Source organism: Pyricularia oryzae, chromosome 7 (genome assembly GCF_000002495.2).
Source record: "Pyricularia oryzae 70-15 chromosome 7, whole genome shotgun sequence".
NCBI lineage: Eukaryota > Fungi > Ascomycota > Sordariomycetes > Magnaporthales > Pyriculariaceae > Pyricularia > Pyricularia oryzae.
The window spans coordinates 3,188,682-3,210,325 of record NC_017854.1 but is presented as its reverse complement, the minus strand read 5'-3'; the positions used below and the strand labels follow the sequence as shown (position 1 = coordinate 3,210,325).

Below are 21,644 nucleotides of genomic sequence, written 5' to 3'. Positions count from 1 at the left end.
AAAGACTTTTCAGTAAAGTTTTGACAGCAGCCCAATGTTAGAAGATGACGATCAACTGCATATCAAAATACATGGACAGGATGGGCACATCGTGCATTTTTGTCCACCGATGAGCATAAACCACCACCGTCAGTTGTTGCGGCCTTTAGGCATGGGAAAAAGGCAAGCACGCTCATCTGTTTCTCTCTTGGCGATGCAGCAACCTCCATGAGTTCTAGGCCGACAATTACTCGGGGGCTGTTCGTTGTGGGCCCCCTTGTATTTAAAGGGGCCCATAACAAATAACCCCCGAATAGAATCAAAGCGTAATATTAACTATCGGAGTTGCCGAGGCGATATTTATAAACTGATATATTATAGAAAAGTACCACGTATACACGTGGGCTTTTAATTATTTAACCGTTCGCGGGAACCGTCAAATACCCAAATTATTCTTTTATTTAAAATTATTACCAAAGTCGGCAAAACTTATAAAACCCATATTAGCGGATATTGCACAAGTGGATCAAATCGTATTTTACTATAAGAATATAAAGGAATTAATTATTTAATAATTAACAACCACTTATTAAAGTTAAGTATTCTAATATTTTAATGGTAAATACCATAGAATTAAACGAACAATCCCCGCTTATATTACCATATATTTAAACGTGGGGTTTCCCAATGAATAATTCCCGGGTATTTGAAAATATTTAAACATATCCTCTTTCGCAACAGTTATTACCAATACCGGAAAGATTAACAAAGTTTTCATAACTATACAAATATATTACAGGAGGGAATGCTAACTGTTATATGATCAAATATCGTTAAATAGTTTTAAATTTGTGTCAATCGGGCGAAAAAAGTGCCTCCCCTACCAATATTAATATGCATTGGCTTTCACCAATTTTACTATTCGTGAAAAATCGAATATTTAATTTTTCTTCCCCTGAATTATTACCAAAATAGGTAAGTTTTGAAAGGGTTATGTTAATAGACGATTTAACCAGGGGCGGGATTTTAACCTTTACCAAGATAACGTGGTTCATCAGGACCCCGGACATATCAGGACCCCGGACACTTTTCCTGCACAATACTACTTCCAATTTCAATTGCAACGCCAGCGTTGTTCAATTTACCTCAATGCAATCGGATATATGTACATCAGACATTTCTGCATCCTCCTGACAGGTGCGTGCATTATGTCCAGGTTTACCGCAGTTGCCGCAACGTCGTTTAGTCGCCGGCTGCGCACTACTCCCCTCCCCATTTTCATCTTTCTTTTCGTATATTAGACCATCGGCACCATTTGATTGAAGCAAATTCTGACCCTCTTGTATGGTAAATGACCCTCCTTCGCGGATACGTGTTTTTTGAGCCCTGCGCCGCTTGCTAAGCGCTTCGTTGGCCTTCCGAAGGCTGTGGTTCTCCGCTTCCAAAAGTGTGGTTCGATGAGCAATCGACTCCAACCCTTTTGCTAGCTGCTTTACAGCATTAAAAATAGGCGTTGGCGAGCTTCCCTGATGACAGTTGATTCGACTTTTAACAAGGGTAGATTGATTAACGGCTTCTGTCGGGTTGTGCGGTGTTTGAGAGACCCAGGTTTCGGTGCTGGAAAAATCAAGCTCTTTAGGTGGCGGCGTCCGTAGCCTAACATCCAGCTTAGATATGACCATTTCCGGGCTATGGGGGATAATTCCCGCCCCTCGAAAACCCCCGGCCATATTTTCTTTTGTCATTGACTTTTTGTAAGCCGCTGCAAAAGCCAAAAAGAAGTCGACTTTGCTGATGTTAGTGATGTGGGCCCGGATAAAGTCGTTAATTTTTTGACCGTACGCCCGCTTAAGGACGTTAAACACTCCGACATCAAGTGGCTGGGTTAAATGAGATGAATGAGCAGGCAGGTAAAGTGGAATAATATTGTGATCTTTGCAATAGCCCTCGAATTCAGGGGATCGATGACTGCCGTGCCCATCGAGCACTAACATCCGATATACGCCTTTTGTCCGCGATTTTGTATGGTTGTCGAAATGCTGAACCCAGTCGAGGCCAGTCTCGTTGTCGGTCCATCCATTAACGGTGGGTTTGAGGCGCCACGTGTCCGGAAGACCGCCTTCTGTATACCAATTGGACAAATGGTAAAAGCCTTTGACGATGATATACGGGGGTATATCGTAACCGTCGCCACTGATGCAACAAATTGCAGTCGCCCATTCTCGATTGCCAGGCTGTACTTTTTTCCTTCTTCCGCGTCTTTCGGACCCAGTTACGACCATTCCAGCGCAAATCTGGCCCATCATAAAGCCGGTTTCGTCGAAGTTGTACATGTCGCAGTCTTGGATGCCATATTTGGCCCTCATATTGGCCACCAATTGAAACCACGCGTTTAACGCGTCAGGATCTTCGCAAAGAGCTCTTTGGAAATCGTAAGCGCGAGAAAAACGCGTTTTTAATTCTGTGCGTCGTTGTACGAAGCGATAAGCCCATTGCTTGCCGACCGGTCGCGCGTCCCGCGCAGCGAGAAGATGATCGGCCATTGCGGCCACATCAGCGATCTGGGCTGGAAACCCTCGGGAATCCAGGTCCAGTATATACTGGACAATTACTTCCTCTTCCCTTTCCGTTAGCTTTTGGTTGCCTGGCCGACGATTGGCCAAAGAAGCGATGCCGTTTATTCTGTCGTGTAGTGTCGATTTTGGGACATTATATATTAATGCAACCTTTCGTATGCTTTTCTTTTTGCTTGATCGGAGCTCATTTAGAGCAAGAATGATTCGCGCTTCGCAATTTGATGATTCCATTACTGTTGGGGGAAAGAACACGTGTGGAAAATAAAGGATGAAACTGGGTTGAAAAATGTCCGGGGTCCTGATATGTCCGGGGTCCTGATGAACCACGTTAGTAATAAAACGTCCGGGTTTTAAAATACGCAAATATTTCAAATTGGACAGACTAAGGTCGAAAACGGTTTGGGTTGCTTTATCCCATGAGGGGCCTTCAAGCTTTAAATTAAAGCAAAGAATATCAGCCTGTTAGTCCTTTCATGTTTGCATTTTGCATTAATCTAAAAATGGCAGAGTAACAACCATTCCCCATAATTAATATTATAATTTTATCAAAACTAATATTGCCTTCCCTTATACTTGCACATATAATATAATACATTTGCAAGTACTTGTTTGCTTCAATATTCGCCAACGAAACTTATTTGCCACCCCCATATCCGTATACATTTGATACCTTATTTTTATATAACAATGCATTGTTTGTTGGTTATAATCCTCGGCCTTACTGCGCTGGCTGCTTCTCATAAGCCAGTTTTGAAAAATGAGAATCATATCTCCGAACCTGGTCGTGTCTCACCGTCACCGCCTAAAATAAACGGTCGTTATAAACCGGAAGCAGGCCACAGCAGGCTTCGAATTAAAAAAAAAGGGCAGTATAGGTGACTCTTGCAATAGGGAAGAGAAGGAATCAATAAAAGAAGCCATGGATAGGTATAGTAACGAATTCCCAGCCCGAGTACAAGTCTGTGCCATATATATTAACAAACCTTGCTTCTTTTCCAGCTGCAAGACCATGGCTGACAAGGCCTACTACGCGGCTAACAAAAATGGCAGTTTGTTCCGCCGATTCTTCAAGACCAACGATCCAGATGATGCTGTAGCGGTAAGACGTGTTTTTTATGATGTCGAAAAAGCATGCGATCGTAAAGAAAGAGACAGTTTTGTTTTTGAATGCGACAAGAGCGAAGGAGGTTCATGTACACCGGACTCGACACATGCCTACGTACACGACAAGCAGGAGATGTACATATGTCCATACTTCTTCGAGCATGACCTCACCGAGCGAGCTAGCACCCTCATACATGAGCTTACACATCATAAGGACAGTGAGTGCTCCTGTTGAATAATAAAGATTCGAAATTCAAATGGGCTGGGAATTGACAGCGAGAAGTCAAAGGGACCTTTGATTATGACACTTATAAGTACGATGGCATAATGGGGTAAGCATTAAGACCTAAGTAGTTAGCACCTACTTGCTGCAGCCATTGCATAGGTTCAAGAGATCAGAAAGCGAGCTGACGAGATGCACATTTAATTTTATTGCAGCCTTACCTCGGAGCAAAACCTCATGCACGCCGACACTTACTCCATTTTCGCCGTATATGCTACGAACACTTATAGCAGCGATTCCGAGTAGGGAGGCTCACATGTCTACACCGGCGGCGGTTACGGAGGTGACTCCCAACATGGTCATGGTCATTTTTACCTCCAGCACATTCCTCAAATTCCAGCCGGCATCGGCGGCGGCATTAGACATCCCAATGACGCCGAATGTACAATACAGTGAGGGGCTGGCAGCGGTCACCGCGGTTGAAGGGCTGGTGTTGGTCGTTAGTCATAGTTTTCTCTCGAGATGGATTAACATATGCAGAATCCACTCCAAAATATACGATATACATTCCCCTGTTGGCTACACGACAACCTAGTACCAACAAACACAAGATACGTTTCTTATGTTTCACGGGCTCTTCTAGCATGAACTCGCTGGCGCAAAATGGGAATATCCTGTTTGCCGCCAATTAAATTCCCGCAACCTAAATTGCCAGAGCAACAATCGAATAGTTCGTTAACTCTAAAGCTATTAATACCATCGGGGAAGCCTTGGGCAAGTTCTAGGATCCCGGCCTGGTCTAATCTCACCGGGAGTCCTTTGCTACAATATCCACCCAAACTGGATGCTTGGCATATTACGATTTGACCTGCTTCGCATATTTAATCCCGTGAACATACAGTGAGCCCCAGCTCCGAGGGATATAATCCTGGGTTGGTTCAAGTTACGAGCAACGCCAAAAGCTTTTGTACCAAGGTCGAAAGCTTGTTTCACAGATTATTATACGTTTCAACCTTTTGCCTCTTTGCGCCGTATGTTGCAGAGAGCTGTGGGAAATTATTACTTGGCGCCAATAAGGAGCAATTCATATTTAGCTCTAAAGTGCTGCTTACACCAAAGGTATCACATTTTATTAGTTGGCTACAACTGAGTGCCGGGTGGTGACAGATACAAATAGCAGTAAAGGACCGAAAAAGAAAAACGCGATGCGCATTTAAAAAGAGATGGGTACATTGTTATATAACTTTCATAATATTTTCAAAAGTTTTAGTACCGTTTCCCAAACGTGTTATTTCGTATAAAAAGCTTAAACGCTCAAGTAAAAAATATATATCATGGGAACAAACGATAACTAATGCGTTCAAAACTTCCTCCGTGGGATTTTTTCATCGTTTGCTTTCTCTCCATACCCTGAACGACCAATAGTTCCTGTTGGTGTCGTCGTATAAACCCTTCAGCTCGCATCCTTCCCAGCCGCAGCATGCCAATGACCTATAGATGGGCTTGTGGGACACCAAATAAGAGGGGTAGAGGCTGCAATAATTTCCATCGCAGTCGGATTATTATCTCCCTCGTTGGATTGCAGCTTCTTGCCCTCCTGCGCACCAGAACTTGCCCGCAAAGCGATTGTTTAGACGCATCGGATGGTTGCATTGCATTCAAACCCAGTATGAGCAAAAACAGAGGGCTGATTGAGGGGAAATAGTGCCGAATGTAAGCACTACCCCAAAACTGGCTCGATACAATTCGCTTGGCACCTGTGGCGGTCTTACATTCACTCTATTATATGCAGCATACCACGTCCAATGCAACGACAGCTGTATGGGATTCCCCAAAATGGCAAGTTTTCAGCTTGAAGGAGGAAGTGTATTGTGTCACAAGAAACCTGGTCAAGGTGAGGTAGTCCTGAAACAATGTTGGTAGAACTTCACTGTCTATTCTGTCCATAGTACATGCTGCTAGTTCAATGTCTTCATCATAGCTTTTACGGAATGGATGAGCTTTTCGATAATAAATATAAAAAGAAGGCCTTCCTGCGTTTGTTGGCCTTGACATATTTCCCCAGACAGAGACAAAATCACTACAGACCTCTGATACCCCTCACATTTCACTCATCGTCCAGGACAATACCTCTCCTGCCCCAGCTACTTACTATTAGCTCCCTCGACCTCTGTCATCATGCATTTCCCCTCCGTCTTAGCCACCGCCCTGGGCGTGTTCGCGCCGGTGCTAGCAGCGCCAATGCTATCCGAGATGCCGACTAGCGCTAAAAACGGCGCTATGCTGGCCAAGCGCGATACTTGCGCCAACTATCGCTTTATGGTACTTGCCCTAGATACGAACTCGGACTTGCCACAAGCTCCGGTCCCCAAAAAAGAAAAATGCCCCTAACCCTCACCCCCGCTTGCTCTGCCAATAGTCCCTCGGCCAGCTCGACGTCCAGAACGACGTCCTCCTCTGGGCCGTGTCTGTCAACTACAGCTATGACGGGATCAACTGGACCAGGATCAACCCGGGCGACGACATTCTCGTCGGCGGATCCCGCACCTTTACGCGGGGTAACCAGCTCAAGCTGATCCAGCGCGATAGAAATGTTTGTGAACCAACTTGGTCAACCCCCCAATTCCTCAGCTGTCTCATTAGCTGCATTCATCTTGAAACGGTGGGGAAAGATTCTCACAGCAGCTGCGATCTTTGCAAACAATAGTTCTACATCAACATGTGCAACGTCATCACCGGGAGCTGTGTAGTCTCCCCTGGCGTCTTTGTGAGTCGGCTTTTTGCCTGCTGTAGAATGAGTGGTTAGTGTTCCCTTGAATGGCTAACGCGTGCAAAACCACCGGCAGCAAATCCCCAGCGCCGGGAAGCAGCAGTGGGTGGCCAGCGTCCTCGTCAAGAGCGTATGGGACGGTACGTACCTCAGATCAACCCCGACCCCCACGTTTATTTTCTCCTTCTCTTTCAAAGCTACTTCCTCAGGTCTAACCATGTGATGGCGTGGTACTACAGGCGGCATCGAAACACAGCCATTCTGCGAGGTGGGAGCCCAGCTCCCAAACGCTACCAACCCCTAGAAGCAGTTGAAGTCGCACTCTGGGTTGACTTGGACTCCTCAACTCAATTCGCGCAATTGTTGACAACGGTACCGGTGGGGAAGTTGTCACTAGGGGCCAGTTGCGGATGGTGCTTGTGCTCTGGTTTGTATTTGGTCACCGAGTTTGGCTGATGTTTCCTGCGTATTGCTTCAGTTGGGCATGCGGTTTTGGGGACCTTATTTATGTCCATTTTTTGGCAAACAATGTGCTTTTCCTCAGTTATCTGTAGTGCCGTTGCCATGAAATACAAGAATGACATGTTTCGACAGTCTTTGTGCCCAACAATTGGTATATGTTCAATAAGCATTGTCCTTAGCCTTCTACTTACTCAGTAACTCGATATTCAACATGTGAAGTCACCAAAGCCTACAATGTCGGAAACCTCTACCTGAGTGGTGTCAAGGAGGCAACTTTGTTACCCGGCTTGGGTCCGCTTTACCCAGAGATGAAAAGCCAAAAATAGAAAACCACATCTGTGAATGCACTAGGCCTCCTCGAGCCCTATCCAGAGTGCCTAACGAAACTCTGACAAAGCCCTATATTTTAGGCAAGAGTCCGTGTCTCTGCTCTCTCGCGCGCCAAATACCGCCCACTCTACTACTTTCTTTAGTTTTTTTATTCCCGCTACCTCACATGGAAGTGGAGAGGGATCAAGATACAAGACAGGTGTGCAATCTACCAGCGGTCTAATATTTGTTGTGAGGGTCTTCTGGTAAATACCAAGATATCAAAGCCGTCTAGAATTTCCATTGTCCAACCGCCGCTAGAATTCGTGAGAACGCATCTTTGACTTCAAACACATAAATTTTATGCAGTTTGGAAATCAAGTCTTGGTAGTTTCTACCACTGCTTCTGGGAAACGCCTTCGCTTCAAGACCTCCGTTTTTGGAAGGCCACTTCGGCAGCAAAGCAAATATGCTTGGTCACCATAGTAATCACACAAAACGGATGGGAACTGTTCTCCGGTGATTCAATATTGGGACGAATACAGTAGCCAATTCGCCAATCGCCTTCAGGGTATAAAGCTGTCTGCTTTTATCGTCGTACTCCTATATCTGGCGTTTCACCACATACTGATTTGAGTTGAAAGTTGGTCACGTGTAGCATTGAAGTTGCGCTTGAAAACCAGGAATTTCTCTGCTGCTCGGAGAGGGGTCTCTTGATCCCTACTCGGGGACCCCGGCCTCCTACATACACGTTGTAAAATATTCTAGCCCTTCGCACAAAGGAAAAACCCCACATTGCTTGGCTCACTTAGTCATGGTGAGCGACCCGTTGGAGAAGTCGCTTGGACCGTTTAACATCTTAGGCTTTGCCGAGGCGATGTAAAGGAGAGGCAAAAGGGGCATAGGGGAGGACGGTGGCACAAATTCTAGAGGAGATTAAGGCGACGCCGATGGGGATCGAGTGGACTCTCCCAGTTTCAAAGTTGGTGCTGCTTCTTTCTGATTATGTTTAGCTTGGCTGGATGGATTATCCTGTTTGACGGCATTGAGAGCAGCTCGATTCATGTGCAGTTGTAACAGGGATGACGATGTGGGAGACCGCTGGGTTCGGGAAAAGAGATGATGCAAACTCAATGACAGTCTGCGGTCTTTGCAGCCGTCGAAAGCCATTTACTATGGCTTTCCAAGCAACAAGGAGTACTTGATTTTTGGCCGGTGGGTTGGATGCTGCCGGGCCTTGGTGGAAAGGCTTGAGCATTCTCTCGTGCCACAAGCTTGTGTCGGGGGTACAAGAAAAAAGCAATCACCTCGCGACGGTGAACGGCAACGGTCAGGGTTCCCTTGGGTACCGTTGGACACGCCGAGTTGCTCATGTGACGCGGCCGGGAGAATGTGATGGCAGCCCCGATGTGCCTCGGCCGGTCGCAATCTCCCCAAGGTACTTTTTTTTTTATTCGCGCTCAACCAACAAACTCAAATCAATTAGCAGAGGGTTACAGCTACCTGGAGAGTGTCTTGAGCTAGACCCACAGTGGCCCAGGTGGGCGGGCGATTGGCTACTTGCTGTGCTCCCATTCCCCATTCTGTCGCTAGCCAGGGCGCACCGTGTTGCTAAGGTTTCTAGAATAGCATGACATGTACACGAAAACTTTTTTTTTGCTCGCTCTCGTTTGTCCCCTCTCTTTTGAACATACCAGACTAAGTATATTGTTCGTCTTGGCCATCTTGGGCATACACGTCGCCTAAACTGGCGCCAGTACCTGCCCAATGCGGAACCGCCCAGAGAGCGCCCATCTCCGGGGTTGACTACCTACTTCCACCCAGGGACTTGGTTCCTTGCAGATTTCTCGCTGCAATCCAGCGGGATTGGCGAGTTCCGCCCCGGGTCCTCCGAATGCAGCCACTCAAAATCCCACGTGGTCATGATGCAGTCATCCGTGAACCGTCGCGACCGGTCGGCTTTAGCGCAGGCACTTTGCATGCGAGCTCGGGGTAATCTTACGATATCCAGTCTTTAGGGTTGCCTTAGGTGGTAAACTATCGAAGCTGTGGTGGGTCTCGTTCAGACTTTTTGTCGGGTTGGGATAGCGAAGATCGGGAGATGCAAACGGCGCTAGAAGGGCTGCAATTTGGGGGGTTGGTGCCCCAACTTGATACGAGGAATAGGAGGCAATCACTGTAGGAACTGTCGGAAGTCCCGACAAACAGGTAGAACTGGTTCTAGAAGGCCTAGGGGCGACCGCAGGGCAGCTTGGTGTGGTGTGGCGTTGCTTCCCAAGGGGTTAGTTTAGGAGTGGCATGGAGCCGGAACAAGCAACTCACGTGGCAATCGTGCACCAAAGACCTGCATAAGCCACCCAGCGTCAGTAAAGTGGACGCAGCTGTTCACGTTCGTAAGCCTGATAGGAATTAAATGATTTACCTAGGGCAGGTTTGATCTTGACGTTGTGCAAAGCTCCTGCGGGCTGTTACAAACATCAAATTGCCAAGCCTCGTTGCAAGTCTCTCAACAGCTCACCGCTCACTGTTTCGTCTTTGTCATCCCCGAGACCCTGGCTGGTGTCAATCAAGGTTCATCAATGACATTCCAGGTCGCCGGCATGACGTGGGAAAAAATACCAATAGCGGCCAATTGCGCAAGAGTGCGGTCGCTGCTGTGTTTGCCCTACGCCCTGTCTCGGGCGGTTCCTCACGTTGCACGCGCATCGCCGACCTCATGCTAGTATCCTCACCGGATTTGTACCTGAGCAGATGCCTATCTATCTTTAACAGGCACTCTATTGATTTGTTCTGGTCTAGTTCCGAGAAGGGGAATAGCGCTGATAAATCGTGGCCAATCGTCATTTGACGTGGCTTTCCCCGTAAAGGGTACGATCAGCCGATATCCGACCCGGAATTTCCAAAGATCCCCCTTAGCTTGCTCTTACGAATTCCGGGCATCTGGAAGTAACGGTAAGACACAGAATGCTAGCACCCAGTCTCCGATGCTTGTCCAGACTTGTTTTTCTTTGGGGGGATTGCCGCCTGTCACCCTAGAGTTCGGATCCAGTTTTTGCCTAACGCACCACAATCTCCAGCAAAAGGCGCGACCCATCGGTCTGACGATAGTTCAGAGTCCAAGCGTGGGAGCGGATCTTTTTAGCGCCACGCCACTGACCTGTGCCTGATCCCTGGCACCATTACCCGGATTAGGCTCTCTCCTCGCCCTCCCGCCCTATGTGGGATTCTTTGTGTTTTTGCTTTTTAATTTAAGACTGCTGCTCGTTGTCTTGTCGGATGAAGACTTGACATTTGGGATCTTCTGTGACTTGCTTCTCCGAACTTTGCAATCAATCTTTTTTTGCTTACAATTGACCGACTACAAGCATACGGTTTACATCTTGTCGACGCTTGACGGAAATATGCAGCTCCCACCGTGGCTTGTGTGGTACAAAAAGCCCGACTATCGGGACATTAGGGAATATGCCACCGAAATCAGCTCCGGAAAGCGAGCCTTCAGTCCCGAGCCACGCGGCAAGATCACGGTTCCGAGTCGTCTGCGGCTTGAAAGGATCTTGGCCAACAAGACATGTAAGTCGAGTAGGGTGTGTGTGGGGTTTTGGAGGCCGAGAAGTATATTCTAACCAGAGGGACACACAAATAGGCAGCCCCATGTCATTTTATGACTTTTACATGTACTTGAAATACATAGAGTTTTCACCTGAAAACCTCGAATTCTACGTCTGGTACGCTCTTGGCACCAAGTTTTTCTTTCTTTTCTTCTTTCTGCTACCCCACCAACGATTACTGACATGCAACGTCTCCTTAGGTTCAAGAACTATGAAAAAGCATACCAGAGACTGGGCATCACAGAAAAGGAGGAGGAAATATTCCGCGCAACATTTGCCGACCAGACGGCTGCAGATTCCGCCTTTGGAAAAGACACACGTCAGCAGGGCTCAAACAAGTCGGATTGGGATCCGGATCTGGGTAGGTCATTAGTGACGACTGCACGTCCACCTCGGATTTTTGTTTTTTTTTTTTACACACGCTAACCATGCAAAAAAGCCACAGGCGCCGACACCCTAGCACACATCTCCAAGATGATCAGCATGAACGTGGCCCTCAGCGCAAAATCCCCAAGCGACAGCATGTGTCCCCTCGAGCCGCCAAGCGCAATGTGCAGCGACCAGGCCTCGCGCAGCAGCCGAGAATGCCAATCGACGACGACGACGACCTCCAGCGCATCCCCCTTCTCGGCCGAGAACATGTTCAACTCCAACCTGGGCCACGGCGCCGAGCTGCGGGCCGTGGTCAAGACGTACCTGATGCCGGGGTCCGAGAAGGAACTCAACGTGCCGCCGGCGACGCGCGACGCCTGCCTCCGCGCCATCCAGCACTACATCGCCAGCAGCCAGCGCGTGTCGACGGTCAGCTCCGACAGCGGCACCGAGGCCCGCCACCTGTACTGCCACCCGGACCACCTCCGGCCCGTGGCGGACCACGTCTACGGCCTGCTCAAGAACTGCTCGCACCGCAACTTTGTCCGCCTCGGCGTGTCCAACGGCACCTACGAGACCGTCTGCGTCGCCACCTCGCTCGGCATCGTCCTGACCACCGCCGGCTTCCTGTGCATACTCCTGCGCGCCCTGTACCCCTTTGTCGGGGCGCACTCGCGCTGGAACGCCTTCGCCCCCTGGCCGCTGTGGTGGATCGGCATGGCCTTTATCCTGTCCGGGCTCCGCGGCAGCTGCTTCTTCCTGCTCTTGTTCTCGCGCCGCCAGCCGCTGCCGTGGGAGAGGTTTGACGACGACAGCATCACCGGCAGCGTGAGGAGCGGGTTGGACGGGCCCTGCGGGGAGCGGGCTGCGGCCGAGGCTCAGACTGAGTCGTCGCGGGGCGGACGGAATGCCTTCCTGCGCCGCATCTCCAGGCTGATGATATTCGACCGCAAGCTCAAGGTCAAGGACACGGCGCTCCGGCGGCTCCAGACAAAGATTGTGGTTCAGAGTCTGGCCGTCGGGGCCTTGTTTGCGAGCACTTGTGTTTTGGTGTTTATCTGGCTGCCTTGCTGGGTTGAGAATGTACATCGGGGATGAGGGGGGTCAATGGACGGTTGGGTTTTCGTTTGTCTACCTTGGTGATTTGTTTTCGTTCTACCAAAATACCCCTTCTTGTACCTTTTTTGTCTACCAAACTACCCAATTAATAGGTAAATAGCGCACATTTGTCACCCTTTGGTTACATATTCATCTTGTCTCTGGTCTAGAGTCTAGGGTCTAGTTCTAGTTCAAATCTCATTCTGTCTTCTATCGCTGTTCATCTCTATCATCCTCCTGAACCATCTAGAGCAAACCTTGTCTGGCCCGTGTTTGTGTCCCATATCGCAAATGATAAAGCCGACTGGTCCGGATTACTGTCTTCCAAAATGTACCACCAAGTGCAGCGCTGCCCAAAAAGCCGTTGCCGCCCCACCTCGTCCCAGTACTTCATGGCGTTGGCCGGTGACGCCTCGGCATTTCCGGATTTTGGACCGCCTAGATCACCCGTCAGCACACCAACCACAATCATCTTTAATCGGCCGCAAGTAGCCAGTCCCATTTGCAGGAGACAGAAAAGAAAACACTTACTCGAAGGCCACCCAGTCTCCGTGACCCAAACAGGCCGGCTTCCCGCAGCACCAATGGTAATCCCCAAAGCGCCATCAAACCTCCCACCGGCCGTATCGATCCCATTATCCTGACCGCTCGCCTCCCAGTACGGGTACGAGTTGTGCCCGACCCAATCCAACTGCTGCACCAGCGCCGCCGCCCCATCCAACAGCCACGCCGCGGGTGTGTCCACGTGCCCGATGGCGACCCCCGCCAGCGCCGTGCCCTGCAGCGCGGCCCGAGCCTGCTGCACGTACGCCGCGATCTCCCCAGCCGTCGCGCCGGCTTGGCAGTGCGCCACGTCGGGCCCGCAGGTGCCGCGGGCGATGGCGTCGGCGCGGAACATGTCCTCGGACCCCACGGCGACGCCGACCACCAGCGCCGCCAGCTGGGCGCCGTAGCCCGGGTCGGCGAGGGCGGCGACCAGCGTGTTGAGCTCCCGGGTGAAGCCGTCCTGGCCGGAGCTGGCCCACAGCCCGACGAGCAGGGTGGTGTTGGTGTCGACGGCGGCCTGGAAGGCCGAGATGGGCCTGGGCGCCGCCGAGCCCTCGGTGCCGCATTCTATGCTCGTGTACAGCCGCGCCGAGGTGAAGGCCACGTCCTGGCCGGGCGCGGGCAGAGACCGCGCGAGGTTGAAGAGCCGCGTGTAGTCGTCGTGCGTGCGGCAGCCGCCCGTGCTGTTGCTGTTGCCGTAGTTGAAGCCCTGGTGCATGGTCGCGAGGGGCGTGCCGCTTTGGCTGTTGCTCGTCGGCGGTGAGGCGCATGCCTGCGCCGTGGATGCCACGGTGGCCGCGACGGCGACCGCGAGATTGCTGGGCCGCATTCTTTCCTCGGTGTGTGGTGGTGGGTGAGGATTGGGGGACCAATTCGGTGGGTCGTTGGGCGGGCATTGGTATTACTAAATATAAAGTTATTTTTATACCTGGCAACCCGTACCTGACATCTGATACATGACAGCCAGGGAAGTGCCGGCAGCACTGCCACATGGGTTCCTGGCAGGGTGGTTTTATGTTGTCAAGTCACAACTGTGGCTTTGAAACTGGCAGTTATTGAATGGCAGGGAATGACGTAGATAGCTAAGAATGTCGAGTCACTACTGTGAAATACCAGCATTCGAGAGTCCGAAGCCGCCAGTACTTGGTGTAACATCATTCGCCGTAATTATTTGGACTATGTCCGCTGCAAAAAAAACCCACCCCTGTCTTGGGAAATTGAGTGAAAGTCCGCAATTTATCAGTAATGTGAACTAGTAACCTTCGATAACGCCAACCTTTACCTCTTGTACATATGTAAAATCATTGTTAGTAAACTTGATCAGAACACGTGTTACCGCCTGCTCAAATGCAACCAACGTCCATGTCTAGTCCCTGTGCTGATCTCGCTTGTCGTTTCAACCATTCCCGGACCCGCATGCATTTCAACGCACCTCTACCCCGTCTTGCGACGATCGGCTTTTGTCAGGGGAGCCGGCTTCTTATCGCCAGCAGCAGCTCCCAAGCTCGCGGGACGCCCACCCCCCCTGCACAGCGGCCAAAGTTGATTCCTGACCACCCAGGCCAGTAAAGGTCCTCAAAAGTGTCCCTGAGCAGCAGTTCCGACCAGCTGCTTACCCTTTGCTTTGGAGCGTTGAGCTGGCAAGGCCGGCGCGGGCTGGCCCTGCTTTGGCGTATCATGCCGAGAGTTGCTCTGGTTGGGTGAGACGGACGGTGTCAGCGGTGACTTGCTTTGGCCTGGAGACCCCGCATCGGTAGCTGCGGAGTTCTACTGCTTCTACGGTCCGCTTGCGCGAGGCGGTGGGGCGATCTGGTCCTGTTTGCCCTCTGGCGGCGGCACGCTAAGGCGTCCCTGCGGGATCGGCGCGGTGGGCGGCTGCTGCTGGCCTCCCCTGCGCCATGGCTCCACGATTGGCAGCAAAGGCACCTGCTCCCGCCGACTCCCCAGTTCCGCGGGCGGCGCGGGTGGCGGGGCTGGTGCGATGACCCCCGGCAGGGGATCGGGCGCCGTGCCGAAGACGATGTAATCGCAGCCCTTCTTGATGGCGTAGTCGAGATTTGTTTTAGTCTGGGTATCGACGCGGACGTCCCAATCCTTCAGGGGGACGCCGGTGACCTGGTGACGCCTCCCGTACAGGTTGTACTGCTCCGTGAATTTCGAGCAGGCGATGAGGAGGTTTGTCTTGCACTGCTGGGTCGCTCGAATGGGTAAAAATAAACAAGGGGTCTAATCGTACAGGCACTGGCAATGTGCTGCTCTAAGAGGTGGGTACGGTACTTGACGCAATTTGTGAAATTTGCTAACATGTAACGTTGAGCTCCACATCTCCGACCCCCCTAAAGTCCGGCCCCTAAAAATATCTACTCAGCCACGTCAACCCTTTGTTTTATTTTATAAATATCTAGACGAATTTTTCACTTTAGAACTTGATTTTTGAAGATTCTTGCTCCAAACCTTCCAATGAAACAGTACACTGAAAATCAGCTTCTTGCTGCCATTTCTGACATAAGAAATGGCAAATCAGTTCACAAAACCTCGCAAAAATGGGGTATTCCTCGGAGTACCCTTCACGATCGTTTAAAGGGGGCCCAGTCAATTCAACAAGCGAAAAGATTTTGTCAAAGGCTTTCACAGGAGCAGGAAACCTATTTGGCAGATTGGGTACTTGCGCAGGCCGCGTTAGGCCTTCCGCCAACGCATCAAGAACTACGCTATTTTGCGGAACGAATTCTTCAGGCCGCCGGAGAAAGAAAAAGCCTTGGGAAACATTGGGTTAGCCGTTTTATAGCCCGATATCCAATTTTGAAAACCCAAAGACCCCGGCGAATAGAAAATGCCCGGGTTAATGGGGCTACAACCGAGGTAATTAAATCTTGGTGGTCCTATTTGAAAAATCCCGTTGTCGATACTATAAAACCGGCCAACCGTTGGAATATGGACGAAACAGGTATAATGGAAGGCAAAGGATCTAATGGCCTGGTGTTAGGGCGTAATAAAATCCGGCCATTACAGCGAAAAGAGCCTGGAACGCGGGGTTGGACGAGCATAATCGAATGTGTATCAGCTACGGGGGCTGTTATACCTCCCCTCGTTATATTTAAGGGGAAAAACGTACAGCAACAATGGTTTCCAGCTGATTTAAGTCCTTTCGATACCTGGCAATTTCATGCAACCGAAAACGGGTGGACAAATAATGAAACAGGTATCGAATGGTTAAAAAAGGTGTTTATTCCGTATACCCAACCTTTAACCCCTGAAAAGCGGTTATTAGTTCTGGATGGCCATGGATCACATATAACGGACGAATTTATGCTTCTTTGCTTGCAAAACAATATTCAACTCCTATATTTACCCCCTCATTCGTCACACGTTCTTCAACCGTTGGATTTATCGGTTTTTGGGCCGTTAAAGGAAGCTTATCGACGTCACCTGGGATTTGTAAACCAGTTTTGCTGTTCAACGGTTGTTGGGAAACGAAACTTTCTACTTTGCTATCGAAAAGCCAGATCAAAAGCATTTATAGCAAAAACCATTCAATCTGGTTGGCGTACGACGGGGTTATGGCCGGTGAACTTGGCAAAACCACTTTTAAACCCTTTTTTATTAGAAAATAGCAACGCCAACGTCGAAAAAGGTAAAAATAACGGCTTCCAAAGGGATAAAACACCGGAAAATCCAACCCAAAAAATTAACGACCAGTCTTTACCTATTTGGAAAACCCCTAAAACGACCCGAGATATTCGACTTCAACTACAGGAAATTTCCCGGTCCGAAAAAAGTAACGCCACTTCACGGCTTTTGTTTGCAAAAGTCCAAAAAAGCTTCGAAACCAAGGATATCTTATTGGCTGAAGCTCAGCAAAAAATCAGTTTGTTAAAAGCAAAATTGGAGGCGGTACGGCCGGTCAAAAGGAAAAGGGTGATTCCGGATCCCAACGAGCTTTTGGTCAGCAAAAAAAACGTTTATGAAGCACAGGAAAATAATAGGGACTGTTTAGAAGCTTTGAACAATGGAGAAGAGGTTAGCGAACCGGGAGAGCCTGACAATGATTGTATTATTGTGCGTTGATAGGTTTACATTTAAATCGGTTTATAAAAGGGGTATTTCGTCGTTACATTTTTCAAGGGGGCCGGACTTTAGGGGGGTCGGAGATGTGGAGCCCAACGTTAAAACATTAATAATATAGGGACCACTGATCAAACAGCCACTTTATAGCCCACCCAGTAAATTTATAGACCTGGACCTTTCAATACCTATTTATTGCTCACCAAATTTATCCCGCCCTATAATTATTTAAATACCCCAAATTTTACCACGTTAACCGCCGCCCGCACCACAACCACGTATATATATATATATATATATAACCTTCATAAAAACGATCGTCCACCTCCTGCGAGAAAAGAGGTCATAATTAAAACGCTAAAATATTTGGTGTCTTTACGTGGTACGATTTAGGAAAAAATACGATTTTTACAATTTTTTTGCCCCTTTTATATTTACCAACTTGGCCGGTTGGGCGCCCGGCCGGGCGAGGGCCATGGTATTGGTTGGGGAAATTACGTAATTTGGAAAATCCACCTCGCTTCTTTCAATTAAACGATTGTGACGGCTGTCACGGCCAGGCATACATTGGAGAACCTCAGTGTATTAGGCGCTATCGACGAAAATTCTAAACTGAAGAGAAGAGAGAAATTACAATCGACGACGCGCTCAAAAGACGCGCTTAAATCCGGAGGTAGTGGATCCTTGTCCGATCCCTGGCTCGGTGTGGAGCCGAATCGTGATTCTGAGGGTAGGTCTAGGGGCCTAATCCTCATAACGGCTATTAAATACCCTGTGCGGACATTTACTGTCACGAAAGCGATCCCAAAAAGACAAGGCTGCAATATAGGGGCGATTCTATTCGAAAATCTAAAGCTAAATGTAAAGAAAAAAGAAAAGCACGCAGTGCCAATCGCGTACACGCGCCTAAACGAACAAATAACAAATTTACCCTGGCGTTTTATTACGTAAAATGGAGCTAATCACGGTTGGTAATCGCCCACGCACGCCATTCCGTAATATTACCCCCCCCCCCGTCCGCCCCGCGAACGGTTAGGATTTTTACCGTATTTTGTTCTATTTTCACCGGCGACGTCGCAATTTGCGAATTGTGTTATTCCCCGTAACCGGGGCGTTATCGTATTCGTCGGGCGGGTCGAACCGATTTTCGAAGGTTGTTTTTTCCCAGGCTTTTAAACGTATGGGAAGGCCGGCCTTATCGGGGTAGGCGTTATAATATTATCGCAATTGCATAACCGCGTTTTTAAATCTTTCCGCGTCGTAAAATTCCGGGTCGGGGTCCCAATTTCTCCACTGGACTTGGTATTAAAATATACCTCGTAATATCCGCGAAAAAATTACCCGTTCGACTTCCCACTCCTTTTCGTTAATATTTTTTAACGCGTCGATTACCTCGCCTTCGGGCCTTTTTGCGGTTTATCCGTCCAATGAGTTACGTGGGTTTAACCGAAAACGGTCGGTATAAAATACGCGGCTTCCTTTCCAAAAATCTGGCAATTCCAAACGGTAAAAATACCCCCGTTTTTTTTTAATTATATAATTACATTTGGTTAACGGGTAATTTAATTTATCGCTAAAACGGTCCGTTACCCAATGTTTTTTAATAATATAAACGGCGTTTTTTATTCCGAAATCGGGTTTCCGGCGGTATTTATTAATTTGGTCGCATATTCGTTATTGCGCCATTTGGAAATGGGTGCGTACCGCCTCCACGTAATTTTCGAATTTTTGGTAATCGTTTAAATTTCGGTTTTTATAAATTGTTTACGGGTAGGCAATCCCTTTAATTCGGTCTTTTGCGTCCAATCGAAATATATATGGGCCGGGTAACCGTTTCCAATCTCGAAAAGTGAAAATCCTCCGAAAAAATTATAGGGTAATATTACCTGCACCAAATTAATTGCGGGTATACGTTTGTCCCAATTGTTTTAAAAATGGTTAATATAAGGGCGCAACTTTTGGTTAATATAGGCGTTTATAATTTTTATTTGCCCTGCTGTTTGGAAATGCCCGGCCGTCGAAAACTTCCATTTAATCTGCAAAATCTTGGACATTTCGTCGATTAAATCTTGTTAATTATATGCATTATTTTGCATGTAATAAGCCCACTTTTATTTGTATATAGCCAATTTTATTTAGTGCCGAAGTGGAGTGGGGAATGGTGGAATTCCGTTACTTTGTTAATGCAGGAATGCAATTTAAAGGTCAGCGAGTGGGGTTAGCTACCCTGTACCGGGTTTAATACCCACCCTGCACCTGCGAGTCAGCTACCCTGTACCGGGTTGAAAATTTCACCAAGTCAACGTTTAAATGCAAACCCAGAGATGGTTTGTATGCAAATGAGGGTGTTTTTTCAAAAACCCATACAAATTAGTTTTTCGGAAATTCATTCGCGGCACCGGAACCTTTTCTGGCGTGCGGACCCCCACTTCGATGTCGGAGAGTATGTAAGGGAAATAAAGCAAAATCTCCCCCAACCAATTATTTATCAGTACCAAAATTATAGTGCATTTCTACCTATTATTCAGCGCTTTTAGCACTGGTTATTTACCACGCCGCACCTAGGGTTTACCCCTATATCCCCTGTTAGCACCATTGTTATTAACAGGTTATGAGCCCGGAAAGGTTCTAGCTAGTGCACTAAAGCGCATTTTGCATTATTGGAAAGCCCTGTTTTCAGGCTTTAATTTGGTTATTGTCGCATATCCGCAGCACGTATATTGACGAAGATATTGCTGTTTTTGTGCAAATTGTTGGTTATAGGTGCTACGTTAGCACCTATCCCCCCTGTAATTACAGTGAGGGGTCGCTATATTAGCGTTTGACTCAGGCCCAATTTTCAGGCACTGCAGCGCTCGCTCGATTGCAAATCCCAAAATTTTTGGTGTGGTTTTTATGGGTTGTGCATCGCTATTGCGATTGGTTCAAATTTTTAGTGCGTTAATTAGGGTTTGCGCTAACGAGTCAGGGCCAAAACCCCTGTATTCGCCCGCTAATAGCCCAGTGATCCACTAACCGAACGCTGCAAATTACCCTGCAGGTTACCCTGCACCCACCTAGCGAATTGAACTTTCGATCGCTAGTGCACCTGGATCGGTACAAATAATACCAGGGCACCCATTAATTGTGGATTTAGGGATTCCAACCCTGTATTTTCAGTGGATTCGATCATTGAAAATAGCAATAAGCCCTATATTTGGCAAGTATAGGCCTGTAACCGTTAGAAGGCAAACGGCTATAGAAAATCCTAGATTGGGGTATTTACCCTTAGGCGACTAGGTTAGTTTTTAACTATAATTCAGGCCACCCTACAATGGAAGACAGCCCTATGTCGGGCCTCCCAGGCCCAATTCCACCGGATAGGGGCCCTGAATCCAGCCCGAATGAAGTTCTAACCGCTAAATTACAGGCGCAAGACCTGCAATTAAAAGCGTTAACTACGCAATTGGATCAACTTCAGCACACAATTCAACAGTTAACATCTCTGTTGACGCTGAAAAATGGTGAACCCACTAGTTTTAGTGGTATTGCGGGTATTAATACCCCCAATAGCGGTAATCTGGAGGCCAACCCACAGATTTTTAGCGCTAATACCGCTACCGCACCACCTAATCCACCCGGTAACCTAATTCTAGGTGACGGGATAGGTAAAGAACTATCAAAACGGGTATTTTCCTTCCCCGAAAATTGCAAATTAGTAGGGGCTAGCAATTACGACCTGTGGAAACAGGCACTTATAGTACAATTCAGGGCTATAAAAGCTGCGGAATTTATTTCCAACCCTGAAATTGGCTATAGCCTACCGGAACATGAGCAATCAGTCCTATTATTGCTTATTAAAGACAGCCTAACCAAGGAACCTTTAGAATCCATTGCATGGCATTCCAGCCCTGTAACGGCCTATAAGACCCTGGAAGATAGCTATTCCGTTGCACCCGAGATTAGCAGAGACTCGCTATATCGGGAATTTCACGCCCTAAATTTTTCGAAATTTAGAGGGTCAATACCAGAATTTAACAGCCGTTTTAATTCCCTGGTAGCTAGATTAGCGAATGCCAACGTGCAAATTAGCCCTATCGATGTACGAAATCAATACCTACGGGCCCTGGAGGGGACGTTCCCTACCTGGACCGAACGCCAACGCAGTACCCAACGGGCCCTGCAGGCTATAGGCCAAAATTCGGATCGATTAAATTTGCAATACCTTATGGCGGACCTTATATCCGAAAATTCGATTTCAGGCTCTACAACTGCCAAAGCCACTAATTACAGGGCTGAAGGTCGAAAATCAGGGAAAAAAGGCGCTAAAAAGGACGCTAAAAAGGAAAATAATGGGCAGGACGGCACCTCCAAATCACGAAAAAAGGGCAAATCAACCCCTAATTCGGATTCGGCTATTGCAAAAGATAATAAATCCTCCAATTCCAGCGAATCGAACGCTGGAACTTCCATGATTTCAATGGATTTCGAGTTATTTACGGGCTCGATTCCAGGTGACGTTAGCGTTTGCGCAGCGTATAACGCCCTGGAAC

The 21,644-nt window shown here is 48.3% G+C and overlaps 7 protein-coding genes across 7 annotated transcripts; 4 read left to right on the top strand and 3 right to left on the bottom strand.

The window, feature by feature from the left end:
• Positions 1–3,564: 3,564 nt before the first annotated feature.
• On the top strand, positions 3,565–4,188 carry MGG_09617 (uncharacterized protein; the record flags this gene model as incomplete). Its single annotated transcript, XM_003721424.1, has 4 exons — positions 3,565–3,654; positions 3,733–3,877; positions 3,943–3,991; positions 4,098–4,188. The coding sequence occupies 4 exons, from the start codon at positions 3,565–3,567 to the stop codon at positions 4,186–4,188; spliced, it is 375 nt and encodes a 124-aa protein (XP_003721472.1).
• A 2,413-nt stretch (positions 4,189–6,601) lies between these two features.
• On the top strand, positions 6,602–6,956 carry MGG_14369 (uncharacterized protein; the record flags this gene model as incomplete). The annotated part of the gene is made up of 3 exons (XM_003721423.1): positions 6,602–6,649; positions 6,729–6,792; positions 6,892–6,956. 3 exons carry the CDS (start codon positions 6,602–6,604, stop codon positions 6,954–6,956), a joined length of 177 nt encoding a protein of 58 aa, XP_003721471.1.
• Positions 6,957–7,847: 891 nt separating this feature from the next.
• Positions 7,848–8,239, bottom strand: MGG_18088 (uncharacterized protein; the record flags this gene model as incomplete). Its single annotated transcript, XM_003721422.1, has 3 exons — positions 7,848–8,002; positions 8,052–8,164; positions 8,232–8,239. The coding sequence occupies 3 exons, from the start codon at positions 8,237–8,239 to the stop codon at positions 7,848–7,850; spliced, it is 276 nt and encodes a 91-aa protein (XP_003721470.1).
• A 2,585-nt stretch (positions 8,240–10,824) lies between these two features.
• Positions 10,825–12,501, top strand: MGG_09618 (uncharacterized protein; the record flags this gene model as incomplete). Its single annotated transcript, XM_003721421.1, has 4 exons — positions 10,825–10,993; positions 11,067–11,148; positions 11,232–11,392; positions 11,471–12,501. The coding sequence occupies 4 exons, from the start codon at positions 10,825–10,827 to the stop codon at positions 12,499–12,501; spliced, it is 1,443 nt and encodes a 480-aa protein (XP_003721469.1).
• Positions 12,502–12,730: 229 nt separating this feature from the next.
• Positions 12,731–13,876, bottom strand: MGG_09619 (GPI-anchored cell wall beta-1,3-endoglucanase EglC; the record flags this gene model as incomplete). The annotated part of the gene is made up of 2 exons (XM_003721420.1): positions 12,731–12,939; positions 13,033–13,876. 2 exons carry the CDS (start codon positions 13,874–13,876, stop codon positions 12,731–12,733), a joined length of 1,053 nt encoding a protein of 350 aa, XP_003721468.1.
• Positions 13,877–14,823: 947 nt separating this feature from the next.
• MGG_18087 (uncharacterized protein) lies at positions 14,824–15,372 on the bottom strand (the record flags this gene model as incomplete). Its single annotated transcript, XM_003721419.1, has 2 exons — positions 14,824–15,237; positions 15,352–15,372. The coding sequence occupies 2 exons, from the start codon at positions 15,370–15,372 to the stop codon at positions 14,824–14,826; spliced, it is 435 nt and encodes a 144-aa protein (XP_003721467.1).
• Positions 15,373–19,214: 3,842 nt separating this feature from the next.
• On the top strand, positions 19,215–19,677 carry MGG_18086 (uncharacterized protein; the record flags this gene model as incomplete). Its single annotated transcript, XM_003721418.1, has 3 exons — positions 19,215–19,329; positions 19,487–19,555; positions 19,619–19,677. Coding segments are annotated over 3 exons (243 nt in total), but the record flags the coding sequence as incomplete, so codon positions are not given.
• Positions 19,678–21,644: the final 1,967 nt, after the last annotated feature.